Source organism: Ursus maritimus, unplaced genomic scaffold (assembly GCF_017311325.1).
Source record: "Ursus maritimus isolate PB19 unplaced genomic scaffold, ASM1731132v1 scaffold_4, whole genome shotgun sequence".
In the NCBI taxonomy this organism is placed as follows: Eukaryota; Metazoa; Chordata; class Mammalia; order Carnivora; family Ursidae; genus Ursus; species Ursus maritimus.
In genome coordinates this window covers 44,625,776-44,650,950 of record NW_024426552.1, presented here as the reverse complement: position 1 = coordinate 44,650,950, position 25,175 = coordinate 44,625,776, and the positions used below count along the sequence as shown (strand labels likewise).

Below are 25,175 nucleotides of genomic sequence, written 5' to 3'. Positions count from 1 at the left end.
TTTTTTTTTTTTTACTTTTCTTCCTTGTTTTCCCTGTGTGTGGTACAGTTCACTCTTTCCTTGTTATAAAGATGTTGATAGCATCTGCAAACAATTAAGACAATACTGAAGACTTTAAAAGTGTAAGCATCCCTTCCCCAAGAAATAAAAAAAATAAAAGTATGAGCATCCCATTTCCTAAATGAGGTTACAAACTGTAGAGAATGTAAATGCCCATCTCTGTTTTTTATTTAGCTGTTACCTTCATCTTATGTATTTAAAAAAGGATTGACTTTAATAAAATGGGGGGGAGATATTAATGTGACTTTTGCATTAGGCACTGAAGAGGGTAAGACTCCAGGGTAAACTGTGGCAATCAGATTATGAGAAACTTGAAGGCTAAAACAATGTCTTATTCCTATCTTGAATCTTTCGAAGTACACAGTAAGTGCTTAATAGGTTCTCATTAAATAACATGAAATTTTCACTTCTGAACCATTTCCCGTGACTCCAGTCAGTAGGAAGAAATTTCAGGTGTGGCCTGAAGGTTGGGTCTATCTATAATAAAAATAAGCATCTTCTGTCAAAGTGCAAACAAATAGGAAAACATTTAATTGCATTTATCATCCAGTAACAATGTATTTATCATTAAGAAGTTGGTAGCACCTGTGTGAATTGAACAACGCTGAAAGGGCATTTAGCTTTGCATTATAGTTTGCTAAACAAAGGAGTAATCTAAACAAATTTTCAGAGGGAAATGTTTACCCAACTTAAGAGAACTATTTTCGAGTATTACAATAGCTTCTATTTGCATAAAAATAAATGCTGATTAAAAATGAACGTTCTTTATTCATTAAATCAAGGATGCATTGTTAGAATTAAGAATTACTATTACTGTATTTCTGTAAGTTAATAAAATGATATTTCTTTTAAAAAAGTCACTAGCTTTTTTTTGTTTTCACTGTATTTCTGAGAGGTGCAGCTGATTACCTGTGATTATCATAAAATGAAGCCAAAACTTCAGAGTTCAGGTGATTTGCCTGAGGGCATGCAGTGAGCTGCCGAATTAGGACCAAGCCCCACGTCTCCAGTTCCACATCTCAGGTTCTCATCACGCAAACTTTTTTTAAACCACTGTCCCAGACAGCACTGCTTCAGGGAGTGGTGCTGTTTGCACTATTACTCTTTTAGAAAGCCATGTCGGAAAATTAAATATGCAAAGGCATAAAGAAATCAGTTCAGTGTAGTTTACCTTGGAGTAGAAGACTTAAAAATATCAACGTTTATTTTTTCAAAGAAAAATTTAAGGATTATTTCTATTTTTGCTTATGAGATAAATGGTGATTTCCCCATAAGCTTGTAAATACTTTTAGGAATGTCATGTCAAAAACAGGCCTCTGTTAACCATTATACCGTAGTCCCCCCTTATCCACGGAAGATATGCTCCAAGACCCCCGGTGGATGTGTGAAACTGGGAATAGTACCAAACCCAATATATACTAGGTTTTTCCCTTTACCTCACACCTGTGATGAAGTTTAATTTATGAATTAGACACAGTAAGAGGTTAACAACAATAATAAAATTGAACAATTATAACAATATACTGTACTAAAACTTAGGTGAATGTGGTCTCTCATTTTAAAAATATTTACTCACCCTTCTTCTTCTTGTGATGATGTGAGATGATAAAATGCTTACGTGTTGAGACGAAGTGAGGAGAATGACAATGGCGGCCGTTGTGACGTGGCCTTAGGTAGCCCTGACCGACCACTCCTCAGGAGGGTCATCTGCCTCAACCACGGCTGACCGTGGGTAACTGAAACTGGGGAAAGCAGAACTGTGGCTACTCCACTAGATGGAACTAAGGTTCATTCTGCTGACTTCTTATCTGACTGCCGCTGGACTCTGTTATAGCCCCTCATGGTGTGTTAAAACCAACAGCAAACAGATAAAAAATAAATAAACGAATCTGCTTGCCCTTTGCTGTATGTCTCTCAAAATGCTTTGGATTATTTTCCTCAGTTATTTTTCAAACATATAAAAAGCTTTATTTTTTTTAACAACAGTAATACTCATATAAACATTCTTAGTAAGACCGTTCTCGTATGTGGACAGAGTCCGTTTTCAGGTGGGTATGTCTGTGAGCTAAACCACCTCTTTTTTTTTTTTTTTTCTCAATGGGATCATGAGATGGTCATCTGTGTGTATCACAGCAGGAAAGGGGTAAGAACAGAACAGATGAGCCAGATCCCCTCCTCATTTTACAGGGGAGATCTCTTGATCCTAGAAAGGTAACAGGACTTGCTAAAATCATTGACAGAGCTGGACTTTTCACTGGGACTTGTGTTCCTTGTGGTCCTTTTCTGTCCTTTTATGGAGGCTTTCACCCACCCCAGGCTACAGCATCATTAACAAACTTAAGTTCTTGGAGGAAGCAAGTATATGAGCACCTTTTAAGCAAGTGTCCTGCTAAGAGGCAAAGGCACACAAATTTTAGAATGGCCAGCCCTGAACTACAAATTTCTACTTCTCTTCTTTCCCCTTTCCAGCCAGAATTTACGTTTGCTGTCAAGGACCTGAATATAATCAAGGGTAGGAAGACAGGGCAGCTAATGGCAAAAAGTGGAAGTGAATGCTTTCTTCTTCCACCATGGCTAATTTGAAAACAAAAAACCAAAAAACAAAAACCCACAGTTATGTAATATCATGAAATCTTATATTTTATTTCTTTTGGTTTTCTAATTCAGTTAGTACTATAGAGATAGGTTAAGATTTTACCTTTTTTCTTGAAATTATTTTGTACATTTTAAATAAGAGAATTAGAAGTTGAAAAGTTCACAAGTAAAATGTAATAAGAATCTATCAGGCTTAGGGGTGCCTGGGTGGCTCAGTTGGTTAAACATTGGACTCTTGATTTTGGCTCAGGTCATTATCTCAGGGTACAAGATCGAGACCTGCCTTCGAGACCTGCGTGGGCTAGGTGTGGAGCCTGCTTAAGATTCTCTCTCTTCTTCTCCCTCTGCTCCTTCCCCACTCCCCCACTTGCACTGACGCACACATTCCCTGTCTCTCTCGCTCTCAAAAAAAAAGAAAGAAAGAAAAGAATCCGTGAGGCTTAGATCTCCCGATAGTTTTCAAAACTAAATTGCTCTACTTATAATAACATGGTAAAATAAATTATCCACCAACTAACCAATAACATCTTGGAACAAAAACCATGCCCCATTAGTAAATGTCTGGTTAGTTAGTATGACTCCTTCTACTACCCATTCTGTATTCCCTTTGCCTTCAGTGAACACCTAAACTGGTTATGATTTTTTTACCTCGTAGGGTGACCCGAACCTTCCTTCCTGAAAGATGCAGGCCTCAGTAGGACTCCTGCCTGCTTTGGATTGTTGCAGTTCTCTATTCCTTTGTGTTTGGAACAGAGGGCGTCATAATTGATGCCGGCTTTCAGTTCTCCCCACTGTGGGCGATACTCTTACAATGGATAAGTACTTGGTTCTATCACTTGAATCATTTTTATCCATCCATTGTTCTGTGAAATGTACCTTTGTCACCTGTTGGCAGTTAATCCTTCTGGCAGACCACAAGGCACTCTATTTTATGGAATGGCTACAGAATGGAGACTTCAGCTCAGCTACGCTTCGTGAAGACAAACACACCGAAAATACAGCATTGCACGCCCAGGGCTGATAAAAATCTGTTCTGAGTAAATCGGGAGCTCCAATCTCATGTCAACTCTTAGGTTGGTTATTCTACTAAAAGGAAATAAAATGTCATTTGTTGGATTCTTATTTGGCTCCCAGCTTACTATGTTATAGACCCTTGTGGTATTTTAAAACAAGAGACAAGTATCAAAACGTATTCAATCCAGCTAATCACATCAGTGAGGAGTTGGCTCTCTGGGTCTGAAGGAAGGCAAGAAGAAACAAGTGGCAACGTAGAAAAACCTGGAGGATCACATGGTCCAGAAAGTTCCCTGTTTCTGCAGTGAAGGGAACATCCCTGAACACTATGAACCTGCATGGCATGGCTCAGCCACTCTTGCCTCCTGCCAGGGCTGCTCCGCTGTCTTCATTATTATCCCTTTCTTTCTTTCCTTAGGAGAGGTCCTGCTGTTTATTCTCCAGGGAGATATTTACATAAGAAATCTTTTTTTTTTTTTTAAAGATTTTATTTATTTATTCGACAGAGAGAGACAGCCAGCGAGAGAGGGAACACAAGCAGGGGGAGTGGGAGAGGAAGAAGCAGGCTCATAGCTGAGGAGCCTGATGTGGGGCTCGATCCCATAACGCCGGGATCACGCCCTGAGCCGAAGGCAGACGCCCAACCGCTGTGCCACCCAGGCGCCCCTACATAAGAAATCTTAAATCTCATCTGTTGGGTTCCTGAATCTCTTACTCCGGGAGGTGATATGTTATTTTTAAGTGAGAGCCCACATAGACTGTCAGTGTCGGGCAGCTGCAGCCGGATCTCATGCTGGTCTTTATCAGGGTGACCATGCACACAGCCCTGGGCCAGCTGCTAAGGGCAGGGGGGTCAGCCTTTCACTCATGGGAGGGAACACCCAGGAGAAAAACAATACCAATTTAAACAACTATTAAATGAGTTATTATTTGTGATATACTTAGAACGGTGCCTGCCATATATTAAGTGTTTGGTAAAAGTAAAACAAATCAATTTGGAGGGGACAAGTGGGGCTCCTAGGGTCTTAGTCACAAAGAGGCATTATGGATGTGGTAGTGGGTCGGATCATGTACGCCCAAAATTCACGTCCACCCAGAACCTCAAAATGGAATCTAATTTGGAATAAGGGTCTCTGTGGATGTAATTAGGGTACAAGATTGAGGTGAAATCATACCGGATTAAGGTGGACTCTAAATCCAGTGAAAATTATAAGAGATAGAAGAACAGAAATACAGGGAAGAAGGAATGTGAAGATGGGGGCAGAGATTGGAGTGAGCCATCTACAAGCCAAGAATGCCAAGAATTGCAAACAGCTACCAGGATTTGGAAAGAGGCATAAAATGGTTTCTCCCTCAGAGCCTCCAGAGAGAACTGACCCTGCCGAGACCTTGATTTTGGACATTTGGCCTACAGAACTGTGAAAAAATACATTTCTGTTCTTTTAAGGTACCCGGTTTGTGGTAGTTTGTTGTGGTGATGTAGAAAACGAACTCTGATTTCTATCTCAAGTCTACCCAAATTCTTTATTTGTTAGGTAATGGAAGAATACAAACAGGTTTTGTTCTGGAAATATTCATATGACCTTAACCTGCAAATATTCTTATGATCTTAACCCAAATGAACCTGTATATGCAAAGAATGTTAATACAGTGAACACATACACCAGTGTAATAATACAAGCATGGGGGGGGGGTTGCCAACCCATACACCTCTCTGGAAACTAGTTTCCGCGAACCCAGGCAACCATTTTTATGACACGCAAGCTAGCCTTTCCGCCATAGCTGCAGCCATTTACCCCAGGGGCAAGGGATCCCTGACATCTCAGCCTAAATGAAGTCTTTTTCCTAGAACTTTGGATTTTGAATTCAAGGCCATTGGTCAGTCTTTGCTCGTTCTTCAATGAAGGACACATCAGGTTGAGAGGACTCAGTTGACCATGAATTAACAAAGTGGATACACAGTGAAGAGAGAAAGAAAGAAGCAGACATACAGGGCCGGCTAAAAGACTACGTAGCCCGAGAGAACAGGGACCAAGAGATTACCTGCTCTTATTTCTAATTCAGATCATTGAGGATCTTCACATCTGACTGGTTACCCCTGAGGCAGTTGGGATGGTGGTTAAGAGTGGAGGCTCTGGAGCCAGATGGCTTTGCGTGAGTTACTTGCCCTTCTTGGTTTCCTCACTGTGGTTGGGACTAATGACAGAGCCTCCATCAAATAGCTGTTCCTTGGATTAAATGTAGAAAGCACTGAGGAGGAGTGAAGGTACATTAAGCGCATTAATATGAAACACTTGGGTGTGGACATCATATGTTCTCAGGAGATGTTGGCTGCTATTATTGTTATCCTGTCGCCTCCAAAATGGCTTTTAAACCATGTCACGCTTCTACTTCATTTTATGCTTCTTGGTAAGTAGCACATTTAAGTGGTTTTTCCATCTATGTCTATGCTTTTAGTTTCACAGTAGATTAACGTACTATACCAAAGACTAAAAGTCAGTCACAGCACAGGAAGTTTATTTTTTCCCTTCCTGACAATACTTGAGGTCACTGAGCATCCTATAACACAAAGCAAATAGTAAAAAGCAACATCGTTTCTGGGGGTGTTTATCGTGGGTGTGTTTGCTCTCATCTACCTGCTCTCTCTGTGGAGTCGGCACAACCTTATTTTATTACATCGGTGTGTAAAGCAAGTCCTAGTGCCTGCTCAGGTTTAAGCAGAAATATTGTGTAAGGAAAAGAAAACAAAATGTTAGTTTAAATGCTTGTGATCCTGGGAGGTAAGCCAGAGTTTGAGCTTTTTAGCTGAGGAGGGAGACAGAATTCCTGTTAGAAAGACAGTTGCGCATCTGTTTAGGGAAATAGATGAACAGATTTGGGTCCTCTAGGTCTGGTTCAGACAAAGAAGACTTTAGTGCTTTGCATATTAAAGAAACAACAATTTTCGTTTCTTCCTGAGTGAGGGATGGAGATCCAAGTACTCAGGTGTTGGAGAAATCATGGAACAAAGAGGCCTGGCCCCACCTGAGCCTGGCTGGCCCGGAAGGAAACTGCTAGAGATGGCAGGATGGCTGAGAAGCTCAGGGGCAGTGAGACAGCTGCTATTCTACTGTAAATTGGTTACTTCTTTGTGCTTCCCTGCAATTCCATTTCATTATCCCCAAATCTTCAGTAAAGTCTGTTGTGCATGAGTATTCAGGCTCCAGATGGAGCTGGTTAGAGCCAAACAGGGAAAGCAGCTGCCCAGCGACACAGGAAGCCAGCTGACACGGCTGGTACGTGAGAGCCTCCATCAGATGTCACAAAGCTGGAGACATCAGGGACACCTGTGTTTGGGCTGCTTTTTAGGCCTTCTTTAGAAACATGTTTATGTTTTGGAAAAATTATGCAGAAAAGAACTACTCCAGTAGTTAAATACTCCCGTATCCCATTTGCTGGTGACAATCTGACTGTGCTTTACTTAAGGGAAATAAGAAACCAGACATCTTTGGGTCCAGTGATTAACTGTAGCAGCTTGAAGAGGGCTAATGAGTTCTCGGAACTCTGACCACCTCTGTAAGCACAATGGCGTGAACATTGGGGTGATGACTGTTACACTGGGCTCTGAGACAAAAACATGGAGATCTTGTCAAAAAATGCAGGGTGCCAACATCAGTGTTTGGAGGTTATAGTCAATCGGCCTCCCCCCAGTCCAGATGTTAGGAAACAAAATTGCTCTTTAAAAGCAATGATTTTTTAAAAAAGTTATTATTGAAACACATACAGAATAGTGTGATAAACTCCCAAGGACCCCATCACCCCGTTTCCGTAATAACCAAGCTAGTTTCATCTTAATCCCATTCTCTTCCCCCTTTTATAATCTTATCATTTCATTCATAAATATTTCTTTCTCCAAAAGATAATGATTCTTATTTTATACACAACCATAATATAATGATCATACTGAAAAATAATTGATAATTTCATAATATCATCAAATATTCTTTTGGTGTTCAAGTTTCACATTTAAAAATTTCTATTTCAATCAGGATCAAACAAAGACCACACTTCTCTTCCTTCCTTCTTCTTCTTTTTTTTTTTTCAATGTTATTTATTTGTTGAAGAACTTGGGACATTTGTCCTGTAGTTTTCCACATTCTGGATTTTGTTCAGTGCATTCCTGTTGTGTCAATAGACTCTTCTCTTCTGTATCTCCTATAGAGGATAGTTAAAGTTTGAGGCTTGTTATGATATAGTTTACCCCCCCCCCTTTTTTTCTTTTCAAAATTACTTCTTGCGTACTAGTGTGTAATTTCATCAGGAGGTACAAAATGCCTGATTGGCTGCATTTTTTTTTTTCCTGTTAAAAGCAGCCATTGGTGATCATTGCCTACTTATTTTTAACGTTTGGCAAAAATGTGTTGTGCACACTGTATTATCTTGTAGAAAGAGTAATTCCCCTTATTAACTATTTTGGGTACTCTAGGTAGTTCATATAAGAAAGACAATTTTTTCCTTTACCAGTTTTCAGAGTTTTAGTATGAATTAACTTTCTACTACCTTCCAAAGGTGACCACTGGTTTCTTTTTAGTATTATTTATTATAATGTATTATAATTATTTAATAATCACTTATTATTATTAAGTACTTATTATTTAATATTTTACTCATAAATTTAAGCATATTTGATACATTTCAGCTCATTGTGGTTTTTTTCTCATGAAAGTGGTCATCCTTACTGAAGAGAAGCCTCTTCAAGTTGGTTCTGAGTTCTTTTTGACAACCTTGCTTTCTAATATGGTAATGTTTCTGGATTGTTTAATAAATTTCCTGACTCAAACTACAAGAAGCCATTTCTCAAAGGAGCCTTTGTTCCTTTTAGTGACAAATGCTATTTAGAGACCAAAATGAAGGTGCAAGGATGATCATTGCTACTTGTTTCCAGGTCTTTTCATTGGACAGCTAGGACTTTAAAATATATATATATATCATGAGCTCATTCTGATATTCATAATTAATATCTATAGGATTTTTACTTAGCCTTATCGATCCTACATTTATTTCTCTTTTATTCCATACAGGAAATCCCAGTTCTCAAAAACACCAACATAACTACTTATTTGCTTTACCATATGACAGCAGAGAGCAGAGAGCATTGTCAAGAGCAACATCATCAGGGTCACCTGGGTGGCTCAGTCAGTTAAGTGTCCAACTCTTGGTTTCAGCTCACATAGTAATCCCAGGATCCTGGGATTGAGCCTCACATTGGGCTTAGCACTCAGGGCAGAGTCTGCTTGAGATTCTCTCTCTCTCTCTACCTCTTCACCTCCTGCCCTGCTCTCTTGCTCTTTCTCAAATAAATAAATAAATATTAAAAAAAAAAAAAGAGCAACACCATCAGTGACTGTACTACAAGGTCATCGTTCTAAATTGCAAATCTGATCATATTACAACTTTGTCTAAACTCCTCATTGCTTTCCCATCCCCTGAAACACAAAACCCAAGCATGTTAACGTGCCATAAGAGGCACTTCATGATCTGACCATATGCCATTGGCTTATCTGGAAATGCTCTGTTCTTCCTTCCCATTCTATTGAACTCTGAGTTACCCATCCAAGCCCAGATCAGAAGATTTTGTATCATATCCCCTCTTCCCTAGCACATATGGTTGCTCTTTCCCTGTGTTCTTCTCTGCCTCATACAGGCTTTTATTCATGCCTTTACCAAACTGAATTCTAATTATTTCCATTATATGTGTGTTCTGTACTAGATCGTGCGTGTCTTAATGGCAAGGCCTATTCAATTTTATATTCCCAGGATCTAAGTTAAGTCCATGATAAATAGAAGATGCTCAAAATATACTTGTTTAATTGATCTGATTTAATATGACTGAAGAGGGGCAAAATCTAGCAGTCTTGTTTTCTGATATTTAAGAAACTATCCAGTGTTTTTAAGAAATTTATTTTCTGCTAGTAACGTCACCTTGCTAGGAATTAAAAAGATTCACAGGAAAATTGTTTGCAAAGGCATAATTGCTCTTGTATCTTTCAGGCTTAAGGTAAATACAATGATAATAGTAACAGTAATATCTGTGAGCATCCGTGAACCTCCATTCAGTGACCCTGTGGTCATATCTCCAATGCGAACAGGCAGGATACTGGAGGGTCTTCAGTGTCAGTGTTTTCCATTTCTAATAGATTGCAGTTGTGATAGTTCTCCTAATCAGGCTCAGTTCTGCCCTAGAGAACCAAGGCAGAGAGTAAAGTCATTCTCTGATATTCTATTCCAACAGTTTTAAGCATTGCTTTTCAGAGTCATCAGGGAAATGCAAGTTAAAACTACAATAGGATGGAGGGGATGGAGAGGTATAAACTTCCAGTTGTGGGATAAATAAGTCACAGAGATGGGGGGTACAGCATGGGGAAAATAGCCAATAATATTGTGATAATGTTTTGTGGTGACAGATGGTAATTACAGTTATCACGGTGAACACTGAGTAATGTATAGAATTGTTGAATCAGTATGTTATATACCTGAGACTAATATAACATCACATGTCAATTATACTTCAATAATAATAAACTGCAGTAGGATGGCTGCACTTACCCACTAGAGTAGCTAAAATTAAAAGGTTTTTTATTGATTTTCAGCTGTTCCATGTCAAAGTATTCTTCATATATTAATACATTCTTTCATTTCCCCTGCTTTTTTTCTAATAGCATCTAATAGAGGCCATGCCAGTGCTCTCTCCCCACCTTCTTCTTTCTGTCATATTTCTCATTGTTGTTTGAGTTGGGAATTTCTGGATCATCTATTTTCAAGAGTTTCCTGTAGATGAAAAGGGGCCAGAATAGCAATCTAGGCTAAGTGACTTTAATTTTTTTTAATGCAGTTTCTCTCTTTTCCATAGTCACAAAATCAACTGCCTTCCTCCAACCTAGTTAGTCTTCATGATTCTTTATAGAGCCTTGCCTTTTTCTGTTTACGTACCTTATAGTTCTGAAAGGGCTTTCTGCCAGCCCAGTCCTATTCCTGAACCTTCTTTAGGAGGCAAAGGATATGGCTTTGCACTCAAGAGGTATTGCTCAGTTGGGAAGTAAACATTTTAATGTGTGTGTGCTTTATGGTATGTATTAGTACTGGATTCTCTGTCCTCCACTGTCTCTCTTGATGTATCCTGAATAATAACTGGTTTTATTATCTGAAGCCAGCAGGCTTAGTTCAGGAAACCACACAGTGCTGTGATTGTTTCTGAGAACAGAGTGTGCAGAAGAATTCTGGGAGGGCCAGATGTTAAAGACCAACAGTAAATATTCACTCCTTAAAGGATGGGGCCCCTCATCAGTGACGACTGCTGTGATCAAAGAGGGCAGGTGTGATGGGACAGTTGAAGACAGAAGGTTTAGAATGTGTTTGGGTGAGAACTCACACAGAGGGGGCAGGTTCTACAAGATAACACTTCTAAAAGAAAGGGGAGTTAGAATGTGGCAAGCAGAAGCAGGATCCTCCAGTGCAGGTGGCTTCTTCACCAGAGGCAGTGAAGATACCACAGAAGCTTGGAGCTGTGGTAGGGACCTTTTTGAATCAAGTTAGGATCTGAAATTTAAGTGAGGCTTGGTCCCTAAAGTGGCATTTATCATAGTAATAGAGGAGGGAGCTCTTTAACTGAGAAACTGGGAAAGCTACTCCTTCCCTCACTTCAAAAGATCTTCCTTCTAATGAGAAAATCCAACTCATTCAAATATGATTAGCAAAGTAATTGTGCAACTAGAACTAGATCCAAAGAAAGCTACTCTAGGAAAAGAAAAGAGCAAAACGGACCTGAAAATAGATACAAAACTTCCTTGCAGACTACAAATACTTACTAGAAAAATATTGCTCCAAAGCAGAGGAATATTGCAACACAACATCCCAACATGAATAAAGGGGGATAAATCATAATCCCAGGAGGGGAGCCTGGGTGGCGCAGCCATTAGGCGTCTGCCTTCGGCTCAGGGCGTGATCCCGGTGCTCTGGGATCGAGCCCCACATCAGGCTCCCCCGCTGGGAGCCTGCTTCTTCCTCTCCCACTCCCCCTGCTTGTGTTCCCTCTCTCGCTGGCTGTCTCTGTCAAATAAATAAAATCTTAAAAAAATAAAATAAAAAAATAAAAATAGATAAAAAATAAATAAAAAATCATAATCCCAGGAAAGAAAAAAATAAAAAAAAATACAAGAACTCAGGGAAGACAGAGCCAACAAATGGAAGGTGATGGTCAGTCAATGAAGTATGTGAAATGATTAACTAGCAAAATTTAGGAAAGAAATAGAAGACACAGGGGTGCCCGGGTGGCTCATTTTTTTGGGCATCTGCCTTCAGCTCAGTCATGATCCCGGGGTCCTGGGATCGAACCCCACATTGGGCTCCCTGCTCAGCGGGGAGCCTGTTTCTCCCTTTCCTCCCTGCTCATGTTCTCTCTCACTATCTCTGTCTCTTTCTCTAAAATAAATAAATAAATAAATAAAATCTTTTTAAAAAAGGATTATAAGACACAGACAAAATCATTTTGTAAATAAAGATGAAATTACAAGAAGCGTAAGAGGAAATAGACACTATAGAAAGAGTAACACAAAATAGAGAATATACACACACAGGAAAAGTGAAGAAAGTGAGAGAGAAATAAGTTAAAAGTTTTTTAAAAGAAAGGGAAGAGAAAGCGTGAGTTATAAAAGATATGCAAAACTATTCAAAATAAGACTAATTTGAGTTTTTCCATTGGAAGAAAAAATAGAGTAAAACATACATTATAAAATGTTCTGAGAGGAGACTTGAATTTGTGTATTAAAAGGCACATTCTAGATATGAAAGAACTGTCCCAGAATGACCAAAACCAAGACTTCCTACTACCACCAATGATACAAACATTACACTTACCCTACTAACATCAGTAGCAAACTTTGGGCATCTGGGCAAAAACATTGTATCATTTCTTAGTGAAAGAAAGCCAAGTTGGTACAGCTACAGTCAGTGCTAACAAATGGAACAATAATTGTCAGATACTTAAAGAAAGAAAGTTTGAGCCAACAATTTTAAATCCATTCAAGCTGTCTTTCAAGTGTCAAGGCTACAGGCAAAAATTGCTGCAACTCAAGGACTCAGGGAATACCGTTCACATTAGGTCTTACTGAAGCATCCCCAAAAGAACAAAATTCATTCAACCAAAAGATGATCGGGCAAAACTTCATCAAAAAGACTGGAGGTGAATATTAGAACTAGGACCAAAACAAGGGCTAACTTAAGGGGTAAAAATAAAATGTCCATATGAATATTATATTTATATACATTTTCAATGAGGAGGCTATTATTTTAAAAATTATAGTTCTTAATATATTTTTATTCTAGTGCCTGCCTTTGTAATTAGACTTTTCTTAAAAGATTTATTTCTTTTATTTATTTGAGAAAGAGAGAGAGAGAGAGAGCACACATGGGGGGAGGGACAGAGAGAGACCCAAGCAGACTCTATGCTGAGCACAGAGCTGGACAGAGGGCAACCGCAGGACCCCGAGACCACGACCTGAGATGAAATCAAGAGTCAGGTGCCAGTTGTGCCACCCAGTGCTCCATTTATAATTAGACTTTCATATAATACCCTTAGAACCTTCTTTATTCAGACAATATCTACTGCTTCCTATTATGAGCATCAAGTGAGTTAGCTTGTAAGTTCTTCCTACTCTCTTTTCTCTATGGCTTTCTCCATCCAAATTTAGCCAACAATATAATTTGCTATGGGCTAAATTGTGTTCTCCCAAAATTCATGGGGTAGATATATGCTTAGTTTTACAAGAAAATGCCCTTTATTCAAATTCATTATTCTCTCTCTTTCAGGAAACATTTTTATTTCATACAGTCTTCAAATTGCTTTTGTTAGGATTATTCCTAGATATTTTATATATTTGTGGATATTATAAACAAGAAATGTTTTTTAATGTTTTCTCTGTTTACTGATTATATATAGGAAAGGTTGTTTTGTAGATATTTATCCTGTATCCAGCAACATTATTAAACTTTCTTGTAAGTTAAAATAGTTGTTCAGTTCTAGTTATAATCATATTGCATTAAGTAAGTCTTTTAAAACAGATATAGCTTCTTTTCCTTTAGTTTTTCTATTGCATTGTCTGGAATAGTGGTTCTCAAGCAGAGTAGCTTTGCCCCTCAGAAGACATTTGGTCATGTCTGGAAATAGTTTTGATTGTCACAACTATCTGGTAAATAAAGGCCAGGGATGCCGTAAGACATCTCACAAGGTGTAGGACACCTCCCCACAACAAAGAGTCATTTGGCTCAAAATGTCAATAATGCTGAGATTGAGAAACCCTGCTTGAGAACTTCCAGTAATATAAAAAGTAGTGCTGAGGTTAAAGCAATCTTCTCTTATTTCTGATTTTAACGTGAATATCTAATATTAACAGGTATAAAATTTGACATAAGTTAGTAATCATAAAAGTAGGAATTTATTCAAGAACGCGTTGTGAACTAGTAATTCTCCAGTAGCGACAAGCTAATCGTGGCAGTGGTTCTCAAAAAGAGAAAGTTGTAGAAAAGATGTGAAAAGGTAGGTAACAAAGTCTATTATGTGGTTGATTATTGCCAGGGGACATGCCCTTCCTCACTGGAATTACTAAAGCGTCAAGTACTACTATGCAAGATTAATTAATATCAGCTAGATTACGCTGGACCTGTATGCCTTTCTTTTTTGCCATTAAAACAGTATCACTTGCAGTGAAGGCCTTCTTTAGGTTAGAAGCGTCTGTGAACTCAATATTTTTATGTCCAAATAGGTCTAATTCAGCCTGAACTTTTATTTTCCTCATCAGCATTTTGAGGCTGTTTTTCAGTTTTCCGTTTTCTTCTAATATTGATGAGAAAGCTGTTATTAATATGTCAGTTTTCATTCTTCGTAAGAGATATCCTTTATGGGGAGCTTTTTTATTCTTGATGCTCTAAAAATTCACTACCATGGATAATTTTTTCCTCAATTTCTCTTTCCTCCTAGAGCTCTAATTAGATCTTTTGTTGGAACTGCATGTCTTAACATCTTAAAAACTATTTCTTTATTCCTTTGGCTGAGAATTTTTTACCTTACTTTTAAATCCCTTGTTTGATTACCTATGTTAGAATATTCAGTCTATTTTTTAACTTGATTTCTTTTTACCCCATGGTATCTAATTGGTTCTTATGACCACTTTTTCTTGCTTCAAAAAAGAGATTCCTTTTTGTCTAAGAGTAAATGTTTTAAGATTCTGTCTCAATCTCACTGATTGTTCATTGTAATTGCTTCTATCATGTATTGGCTTTCCTCAAGTTTAAGAACTGGCACTATTTTACAAACTATTTTAACAGAATATATCATCTGAGTAGGTACTTTTCTAGATATTTTACAATTTACTTAATCTTGTTAACTATGAACTAAATACTATTAACCCCACTTCATAGACAACTGAGTCAATGAGGTAAAAAATTTATTCAAGGCCATGAAGATAGTAAGTTTTAGAGCAAGTACACAATCCTATAGAGCCACCTTTAATCCCAACTCATACTATTTACATGAGGCCCTTGGGGTGACCCAAGCTTGCATGCTCATTATATGCTCCTAAAGCAATTACCCTAGTATGTGCTAGTTGGCCCACACTGGGATGAGCAAGGGCATCCCCATACTTGTCTTCAGTGTCTTCATTGCCTGTGTACCCTCCTATTCCCTAAGTCTATCTCCAGCTGTGAAAGGACACTGGGTTGTAGCTGCCTGTCCACTGTCCACTTTTAGGTAAGAGCCACCCTTTCTAGACCAAGAGCTCTTGTTTTCAAATTTAGCTTTGTATTTAATTAGAAGAAAACCCTAATATTTTGAAGCTTAAAATATGTATACAAGCTAGGCGGGAGGAGAGCTTTAATAAGACCTAAGGAAATTAATTTCTACCATATCCACTTGGAGTGGTTGAATTGATCAAATCCTGACTGCATCTGGGTGTCCTTGGGACAATGAGGGAAGGTTTTCTGTTGTTGTTGGTTTCCCTGAGAAGCTTTCACCAAAATTCAGTGATGGAAATAACCCTCTTGTACTCCAATAGCAATCTCTTTAACACAAAATTGTAATGCAAAATCAATTTATTTCCATGATTAACAATGAAGATGGGGATACTAGATTAAAAGGAAAGCCATCTTCTGTCAAATAGAGATCGAGATTCAAGTAGTTGCCTTTGGGAACTACCACAATGGAAGACTTGCTGTGCTGCTTTCAGACGTTAAGCCTCTTTGCCTGACGCTGCGGCAAGCTGTTCAGATGAGCCTTCCATCGCAGTCAGCCTTTCTAAATCCTTCTGATAGCTATGCTGGTATTCCAGATACTTTATGTTCCTTTTTTGTTTATCCAAGAACTTTTTCAGGAATTCTAAGAGCTACAATTAAAAAAAAAAAAAAAAAAGCAAGGGAAGGACTCATTAAAGACCTTGTCTGCAAGGGAAGACGACCTAAGATCTTGCTACCAACTTATAGTGACTGCATGGACCAGCAGTCCTGGGAGTTTGTCAGACAGGCAGAATCTCAAGTCTCACCCAGACCTAGGAAATCAGATTTTAAGACAGCAATAGGCTATTCATATGCATATTGAAATTCAAAGAGCCCTGATCTAAGACATTCAAGACCTCCAGGTGAATACAAATATCCACTTTTAATGAATATGAGCTTTAAGGCATCTCATCAACAATACAGATTAAGTAATGAGCTCCTAGTGCAATGGTTTTTCCACCCTGTTTATTTGAATCACGTGGAGGTTTTGAGTAGGCACCCAGACCCCATTACCAAAGTTTTAGATTTAGGTGGTCTGGTGTAAGACTTAGTCATTTGTAGCTCTTCAGAACTCCTCAGTTAGTCCAGTATTATCTAGAGTTGATAACTTTGTATTAGGACATTTTTTTTTTTTCACTGACTCAGAGAAGCTAGGGGATTGGTAAGAAAGTTACCACTACAAAGTAGAGTGTTCATCCTTAACCAAGAAGACTTCAGAAAAGCTTATAGGATAAGAAGTCACCATTAATATTCACTTTTTCAAGGACACTCAAGGATAGTGGTTCTCAAAACGTGGCCCCTGGCCAGTAGCATCATCACCTGGGAACTTGTTAGAAATGCAAATTTTTGGATGCCACATAAAATCAATTGAATTAGGAACTCTGGAGATAGGGCCCAGCAGTTTGTTTCAGTAAGTCCTCCAGGTGATTCTGTTAGCCATTAAAATTTAAGCTCTTTTGGTCTAGGAGATTTATAAGCAACAGAAGTTATTTTGTTTAATTATTCAAAGTGCATTATTCCTGGAAAGTCTTCTCCATCTTGTGTTGAGTTGCATTCCTCCAGCACAGCTACTCTTCCCACACCAACCAACTCCCAGAAATAAGTTCATATACTGCCTTGGGGAGAAACAAGCACATTTTGGGTGATCCACTGTTTTGCACCCATGTCTTAGAAGAAGGTCATAATTAGAAGTGAAAGATAACCCTGCTCTCAGAACCAATTAACTACTTACATCGGTTTCACTATTCTTAGAAGCCAAGCTCTTCAGGTCTTGCAGGTGTTTGTGTAATGCCTTTTCCAACTCCAGAGCGATCACTATAGCTTGCAGGTCAGTTCCCCAGGACTCTACGTCAGGCCTCTGGTGAAGAGAACAAGGGAGTCACTTTTCTATCCCCGAAGTCTTGTTACACCCTACACCCTAGGTTGGATTGTGACTAGGTTTACATAGGCTAGTAGTTTCCAAACTTTGTGGCACCTTGGAACCAGCAGGGCATCTTAAATACTCGTGTATGGCTTTCAACTGCAGAAATTCTGGCTTAATTGATATGGAGTATAAATTTGATATCAAGATTTTCAAAAGCCCGTCAGGTAATTTTAATGTGTTACAAAGCGTGGTGACCACCAGCACAGTCACATGCACTATTACATTAGCTTTGGAATTCTGTGATGGCAGCTCAGTTCTGTTACCAGCACACATTTAGTTCTCTTTATAAAGCTGGAGTTAAAAGAACCCATCGGGTAACTACAGATGTCACTACATGCAATACCCCCAATTAAGGTTTAGACTGTTTCTTTGGAGTGTAGAGATTATGTAAATAAAAACTTAAGAAAGAAAACCCAAACAAACTAGCAAAAATTCAAACAAGCATTTAGTGGTTATGATTTACTCACAATAATATAAAGAGGTTACAAAGAAGTACATGCTTGCCCTCAAAGTCAGTGGCTGTAATTCCACGTAAGAAAACAAATAACCAAGGGCGCCTGGGTGGCTCAGTCAGTTAAGCATCCAACTCCTGGTTTCAGCTCAGGTCATGATCTCAGGGTCCTGGGATTGAGCCTCACATCGGGCTCCACACTCAGCAGAGTCTGCTTCAGATTCTCTCTCTCTTCTCTGCTACTCTCCCTGCTCTCTCTCCCCCTCTTGCTCTCCCTGCTTGCTTTCCCTGCTCACTCACCCTCTCTCAAGTAAATAATCTTAATTAAAAAAAAAAAGGAAAGAAAAGAAAAGAAAGCAAGTAATCTTACAAGTTTGGTAGCAACTAACCATGGAGTTCCCTAGACTCAGCAAAGGCCCCATGGAGATCATTAGAACAAAGGTAGAGTCACCTTAGTCACCGGAAGGCAGACTTTACTCTGACGCTCTTTTAGATATTTTATGAACTGCTTTGCCTGTTGTCTCTTCACCTCTGCTTGGTCTTGGAAAAAGGGGATGTAAACAGGTACATCAGACTCTTCATCATAGTAACAGGTCTGGAACAGGGGGTGAGAATGGGAACAGAACGGAGGTGAGAGAAGCTGAATTTCAGGACTGGAAATTTTACATGAGCTCATTTCATTATTTCTGTGGTTGTCCAAAAGGGACCTTCTTTGTTCTTTCCTTAATTTGTCCTTTGACTTGCAGAAGGCCCAGGCTGTCTCAAAGAGAAGCCACCCAGATTCTAATACGCTGGTGCTTAATCTCTGGCCATTATGGCCCTTTTAGGGATCAGATTTGTGAGCCTGACATGCTCATACTTATTTCCAGTAATCATGAGGACTCCTGGCACAAGTCCAGTATTAATTGACATTTTAAATATCAATCTATTTCATCAATCTTAATACATCTACATTAACTCTAAAATACTATATGGGTGAAAAATTATTTATTCAGTCTTCCCACATAGTTGATGCCCATATAGCATTGGGAAACCACTGGAAAAAACTGTGATTCTCCCTATCATCTCCCAAAGTTTGCAATTGCAGCTCTGAATCATGGGATCACAGCACAGCAAAACCCTAGCCACCAAGTCTCATCTAGTATCAAACCACAAACACGGCCATAACCACCATTACTAAGGATACAGAAGACATGTCATCACCCAAATCAGAGCTGAAGCCTCCCTCACGCTGCCTCAAGAACTCATACTAACCATGGTAAAATAAGCATCACTGACGTTCAGCTCAGAAGATGCTGCATAATTAACAGCAACCCTACACGCCTCACAAAGAGGTTTCTGAGCCTGGGATGCCATCTCAGCTTTAGGGAAAACCAGGCATAAAAAGCGCTACCCATTAAAGTAGGAGACTTCTTAAATACTAACAGGAAATACAGCCAGCCCACTTCTATCCAGCTAGATGAAATTCCATTCAGCTGAGATTCACAGCAACTAATCTACCAATGAGGATGTTGTTTCTGTGTGAAAGAACCAATCTGACCAAAGGAAAATGGGGGGGGGGAAGGTGCATAATCCTCTTAACTATCCCAGCAGTGCTCAGCATTTTCCCTCGTGTTCACTCTGACAATGATTTGAGAGAGCTGGTACATTTCCTGAACAGGGAAACACTAATAGAGTAGATGCATTATATGTAATTTTTTTCTTTCTTCAAAAACTATTTATGGCACATCATGCTAGGTCCTACGGGGAATCCAAGAAGACTGACTACAATACATTCTTTGCCTACAAATGATACATCCCCCACCCCATAAGGCCTCAACACACGTAATTTGTCTCAAGGCAGGTTATGATGAGAGTTCTAAAGTGTCAAAATCATATTTAGCTGAGAGGATTGGGGCAGATTTTATTCATAAGTTGGCATTTGAACTTGGCCTTGGAGGCTGGAATGGAGAGAAATGGAAATGGAAGCAGGGCGTTCCACCTGGAGAACAGGCACACAGAGGCTTGTAGGGACAAGATAGAATAGTGGCTTCTCCAAACTGCAGTAAGAGTGCTTCATTTGGGAAACTTTGGGCTCTTTCTTCAAACTGTCTCCGAAAGTCCCTACTTGTCCCATCATACGTTTTATTTGCCTCCTTTGAGGGCAGAGATTGTTTTACTTACTTCGGTATTCCCAAAGCCCATCATGAAGTATTTTGTAAATAATAGGTACTAAATCAACATTGACTAAATAAAAATATATTTTACGTGTGCAGCACTGTAAAATTTCCAATAGTCTGGTGGATTCTTAGTTTGAGCCTCAGCCATGTTTAGTTGAACTGACATAGAAGTGACAGGTCATCAAAAGTCTATCTCTCTGAGGCGGTGAGGAGGGAGGGCGTCTCCTAAGGGAGAGCTCTTCCTAACAAAAGTACCCAAGCATTCCAAGTTGGGCCCAGTCACAAAGATGAGGTCATCAAAGGGAAGGCATCATTATCAAAAGTCCTATTATTTGTCACTTAGGTTCCCTGACCCAACATTGCCCTTGCCCCTAATTGAATTCATGCTTTAATCCCAGGGAGGTGCTTTAAGTAGGTGCCTCTCAAACTGTTATTTGAATACAAATCACCTGGGGTTCTTGTTAAAATGCGGATTCTGATTTAGGGACCTGCTGCATTTCTGATAAGTCCAGATAAGTCCACCAAATGCTGCCAGTCCATGAACCACATTTTGAAGAGCAAGGGTGCCAAGACATGGAACACAAATGGCACAGCTGGGGAGCCCTCTACTGGTAGAGGAGAGGGGGCCTTCCAAGCTGCTGCTCCACACACCTGCCCTGCTTTGGCTTGTCAGCACTTGCAGACCCTCCATGGCAGCCGCAAGATCTGGCCTACCAAGGTTCGAGCTGGGGAAGAGGAAAGAAATGAGAGTTGACTGGATGGTCAACTGCTTGTGCTCAGTCTGTGTAAAACACTACCTGAACTCCCAAAAGAATTTGGGGAAACTTTTCAGGAGATTAGGGTCCGGTGTGAACAGGTGGGGAAAAGTGACCATAGTATCTGGATTAATAACTGTTAATATAACCCCATCTACAAAACGGTGAATTTGGGAGATAAAGATTTTTACTTCCTGGGAGATAAGATGAGAGTTTGGATATTTCTAGATATCTACAAGATTTTTCATGTAAACATTCCATGGCCTCCTATTCCATCTAGGCCTGAACACGGAACTGGATACATAAGAAGAAAACGTTCCTGTTCTTGTGGGTTAAATACAATGAAGAAACATTACCATCTGATCACTTAAAAGCTACCTCACCAATATACAGGAAAAAAGAGAGAAAAGAAACACATCATCACCGTTAGTAACAATTGTGTGAGTATGGGAGCTTTATAGGCGATTTTTTCCCTTTTTTCTATTTTTTATATTTTTTGAAACTTTTATAATCTCTATTTTTCATTTTGAAAAAGAACCTAATAAAACCTTTCTAGAGAATGAACACAATGCTTTTCTCTAATGGAAGCTTCACATACATATTTGTGAACATATTGTTTGTTTCCTAATTATAAATGTAGTGTATGATCATTACAAAGTACTCCAAAATTTCAACAATATGTAGTGTAGAAAGTGAAAGTCCATGGATAACACCATAGTTCTGATATATACCTTTAAATCTAATTTGATTCATAGCACTACTATTAAATTTTGGTAACCTGATGAATTGACTTTTGAATTATGGAATATGATCAGACTGGTCCATGTACCCTCTCCCCTGGAATGTGCTGAAAATACAAAGACACTTTTTTTTTTTTTTTTAGTTAAACAACTCCTCTTAAACTTTTTTTAACCTGATCCAAACTTTCTGTCCATACGGTGTTATTTCATTTTACCATCCCCCAAATGATTAAGGGAAGAAGCAAGGATCTCTCTTCTAGACTTAATTCCAACCAAGAAATTTTTATCATCAAAAATAAAATGTCTTTAGTGGAGCATTTATTATTCTCTTTATTGTGTTCTTTGTGCACGTTTCTCCTATTAGTTTATAAACCTCATGAGGACAGAGCCTACATCTCAGTCACCTTTGTGTCTCCCAGAGCACTGAATACAGTGCGTTGCCCATAGAAAGCACTCAGTGAATTATATTGACCGAACAATTTGAAAGCAAAAAGGAACCTAAAAGCTTAAAGTTGTTGCTGTGGAGAAAGGAACAATGGGCAGAGCCAAATGAGTACTTTGCACTTTGGAAAAACAGATTTCAAAAGTTCCCAAACATCATGTGGGAGGGAGAAAACAGGGATTTCTATGTCATAAGTCTTTGAAAGAAAGGACGATATTTAATAGTCCCAGGCACTGAGTGGATCTTTAAAAAATGGTTATGGGTGAAAGAGTAAACAAATGTGGTAATATATCAAATAGCTCAGTAGTAGGCCTTGTAAGCTAAGATTCCCAAATGAGTCTGGTGAGAAGGAGAGAGATGGCATCTACAGAAACCCACATGATGGCACATGTAGCCTGCAGCCTCTATGACCAGACTTAGCGTGGCTGTCGTATCCTCCAAAACATGTTTTCTGACTTTGGGTTTCAGCATCCCCACCATTGTGCACCTTGGTGATAGGAATTCTTTTCACACCTTTGTAACTGCTTGCTTACCTGTATGTCTTCTCTACTAGTGCATGAGCTCCTTGAAGACGGACACTTGCGTCATGACTAGGTTTTGCCCTCATCTAGCAAAGATCAGGGTACAGCAGGTTTGTCAAAAGATGTCCATTTACTATGAAAGAGTAAGTAAATGGTCAAATGTTTGAAGGGCAAACATGAAAAGATGGAAGACAAATACATGAGGGGAATGAAAATGTAAAAAAATAACAAGAAATATAAACTTTCATGGGTCTTGGGCATTAGGTTGTGTATATATATATATATATATATACACACACACACATATAATTTAGGTATATATAATATAAAAAATAGGTGTATATATATAATTTAAATTCAATTAATTAACATGATGTATATTAGTTTCAGAGGTAGAGGTCAGTGATTCATCAGCCTTATATAATACCTGGGACTCGTTACATCATTTGCCCTCTTTCAAAGAACCAGCTCCTAGTTTTCGTTGATCTGTTGTACTATTCCTTTGGTTTCTATTTCATTGATTTCTGCTCTAATCTTTATTAATTCTCTTCTCCTGGTGGGTTTAGACTTTATTTGCTATTTTTTCTCCAGCTCCTTTAGGTGTAGGATTAGGTTGTGTATTTGAGACCTGTCTGGTCTCTTGAGAAAGGCTTGTACTGCTATATACTTTCCTCTTAGGACCACCTTGCTGCAATCCAAAGGTTTTGAACAGTTGTATTTTCATTTTCATCTGTTTCCCTGAATTTTTTAAATTCTTCTTTAATTTCCTGGTTGACCCATTCATTCTTTAGTAGGATGTTTTTTATCCTCCATGTATTTGAGATCTTTCAAAATTTCCTCTTGTGATTGACTTGCAGTTTCAAAGCACTGTTGTCCAGAAATATGCAGGGAATGATCCCAATCTTTTGGTACTGGTTGAGACCTGATTTGTGACCCAGGATGTGATCTATTCTGAAGAATGTTCCATGTGCACTCGAGAAGAATATGTATTCTTTTGTTTTAGGATGGAATGCTCTGAATATATCTGTGAAATCCATCTGGTCCAGTGTGCCATGCAAAGCCTTTGTTTCCTTGTTGATCTTCTGCTTAGATGAGCTGTCTATTGCAGTGGGGGGGGGGTGTTAAAGTCCTGTACTATTATTGTATTAGTATCAATGTGTTTCTTTAAATTTGTTATTAATTGGTTTATATAATTGGCTGCTCCCATGTTAGGGGCATAAATATTTACAATTGTTAGATCTTCTTGTTGGATAGACCCTTTAATTATGATAGAGCATCCTTCTTCATCTCTTATTACAGTCTTTGGTTTAAAATCTAATTTTCTGATATAAGAATTGCCACCCCAGCTTTCTTTTGATGTCCATTAGTGTGATAAATCATTTTCCACCCCCTCACTTTCAATCTGGAGATGTCTTTGGGTCTAAAATGAGTCTCTTGCAGACAGCATATCGATGGGTCTTTTATCCAAACTGATACCCTGTGTCTTTTGATTGGGGCATTTAGCCCATTTACATTCAGAGTAACTATTGAAAGCCATGATCTTAGTGCCATTGTGTTACCTGTCAAGTCTCTCTTTCTGTATATTGTCTCTGTTCCTTTCTGGTTTAAGTTACTTTTGGACTCTCTCTTTGCTTAAAGGATCCCCTTTAATATTTCTTTTAGGGGTTTAGTGATCACAAATTCCTTTAGTTTCTGTTTGTCCTGGGAGATTTTCTCTCTCCTATTTTGAATGACAGCCTTGCTGGATAAGTATTCTAGGCTGCCTATTTTTCTCATTTAGCACCCTGAATATATCATGCCAGTCCTTTCCGGCCTGCCAAGTATCTGTGGTTAGGCCAGCTGGCAGTCTAATGTTTCCACCCTTGTAGGTTATGGATCTCCTGTCCCCGGCTGGTTTCAGGATTTTTGTCTTTCTCTCTGAGATTTGCAGGTTTCACTATTATATGTCTTGGTGTTGACCTATTTTTATTGATTTTGAGGGGGGTTCTCTGTGCCTACTGGACTTGAATGCCCATTTCCTTCCCCAGATTAGGGAAGTTCTCTGCTATAATATGCTCCAATATACCTCTCTGTCTCTCTCTCTTTCCTCTTCTTCTGGGATCCCATTTATTCTAATATTGTTTCACTTTATGGTATCACTTCTCTCTTGAATCCTCCCCTCGTGATTCAGTAGTTGTTTATCTCTTTTTCTCTCAGCTGCTTTATTCTCCATCATTTTGTCTTCCATATCACTAATTCTCTTTTCTGCCTCATTTATCCCAGGAGTTAGAGCCTACATTTTTTTATTGCATCTCATTAATAGCCTTTTTCATTTTGACTTGATTAGATTTTATTTCTTTTCTTTGTCCAGAAAGAGATTCTCTAGTGTCTTTATGCTTTTTTCAAACTCAGCTAGTATCTTTATAATTGTTACTCTAAACACCTATTCTGACATCTTACTTACATCCATACCGATTAGGTCTCTGGCAATCAGTACTGCCTCTTGTTCTCTTTTTTGAGGTAAGTTTTCTGTCTTGTCATCCTGTCCAGAGAATAGATGGACAAGAGAACAAAATACTAAATGGCAACAATGACCCCAGAGAAATATACACTAAGCAAATCAGAAGAGACCCAAAAGCAAAAGAAAAAAAATAATAAAATTAAAGAAAAAAGAATATAATCTGGCAGGTCAACAGACTAGATCAATACACTGGATCCTGTGTGTATTTTGGTCTG

General features: G+C 38.8%; 1 protein-coding gene and 2 long non-coding RNA genes across 8 annotated transcripts in view; 2 read left to right on the top strand and 1 right to left on the bottom strand.

The window, feature by feature from the left end:
- Nucleotides 1–3,777, top strand: part of LOC103673240 — a 4,449-nt gene extending 672 nt beyond the window's left edge. Inside the window, exon 3 of the long non-coding RNA XR_571342.2 lies at nt 3,311–3,777. This is a non-coding gene — a long non-coding RNA (uncharacterized LOC103673240). The remainder of the gene's footprint in view (nt 1–3,310) is intronic.
- Nucleotides 3,778–4,267: 490 nt separating this feature from the next.
- Nucleotides 4,268–25,175, top strand: part of LOC103673241 — a 36,263-nt gene continuing 15,355 nt past the window's right edge. The window contains exon 1 of the long non-coding RNA XR_571343.2: nt 4,268–6,078. This is a non-coding gene — a long non-coding RNA (uncharacterized LOC103673241). The remainder of the gene's footprint in view (nt 6,079–25,175) is intronic.
- LOC103673242 (soma ferritin-like) overlaps nt 7,739–25,175 on the bottom strand; it is a 43,817-nt gene continuing 26,380 nt past the window's right edge. For 3 of the 6 annotated variants that reach the window (XR_005832152.1, XR_005832151.1, XR_005832153.1), the window contains 4 exons: nt 22,473–22,593; nt 18,295–18,438; nt 17,201–17,326; nt 15,772–16,079 (listed from right to left, as the gene is read on the bottom strand). Coding sequence is in view for 3 of the 6 variants with exons in the window: in XM_040621137.1 (XP_040477071.1) it covers nt 15,927–16,079; nt 17,201–17,326; nt 18,295–18,438 (423 nt within the window). In the remaining 3 variants the exon portion in view is untranslated. Of the gene's footprint in view, nt 7,864–15,771; nt 16,080–17,200; nt 17,327–18,294; nt 18,439–22,472; nt 22,594–25,175 lie in introns of those variants that run through there. The other 3 variants (XM_040621137.1, XM_040621138.1, XM_040621139.1) reach the window with 2 other exon arrangements.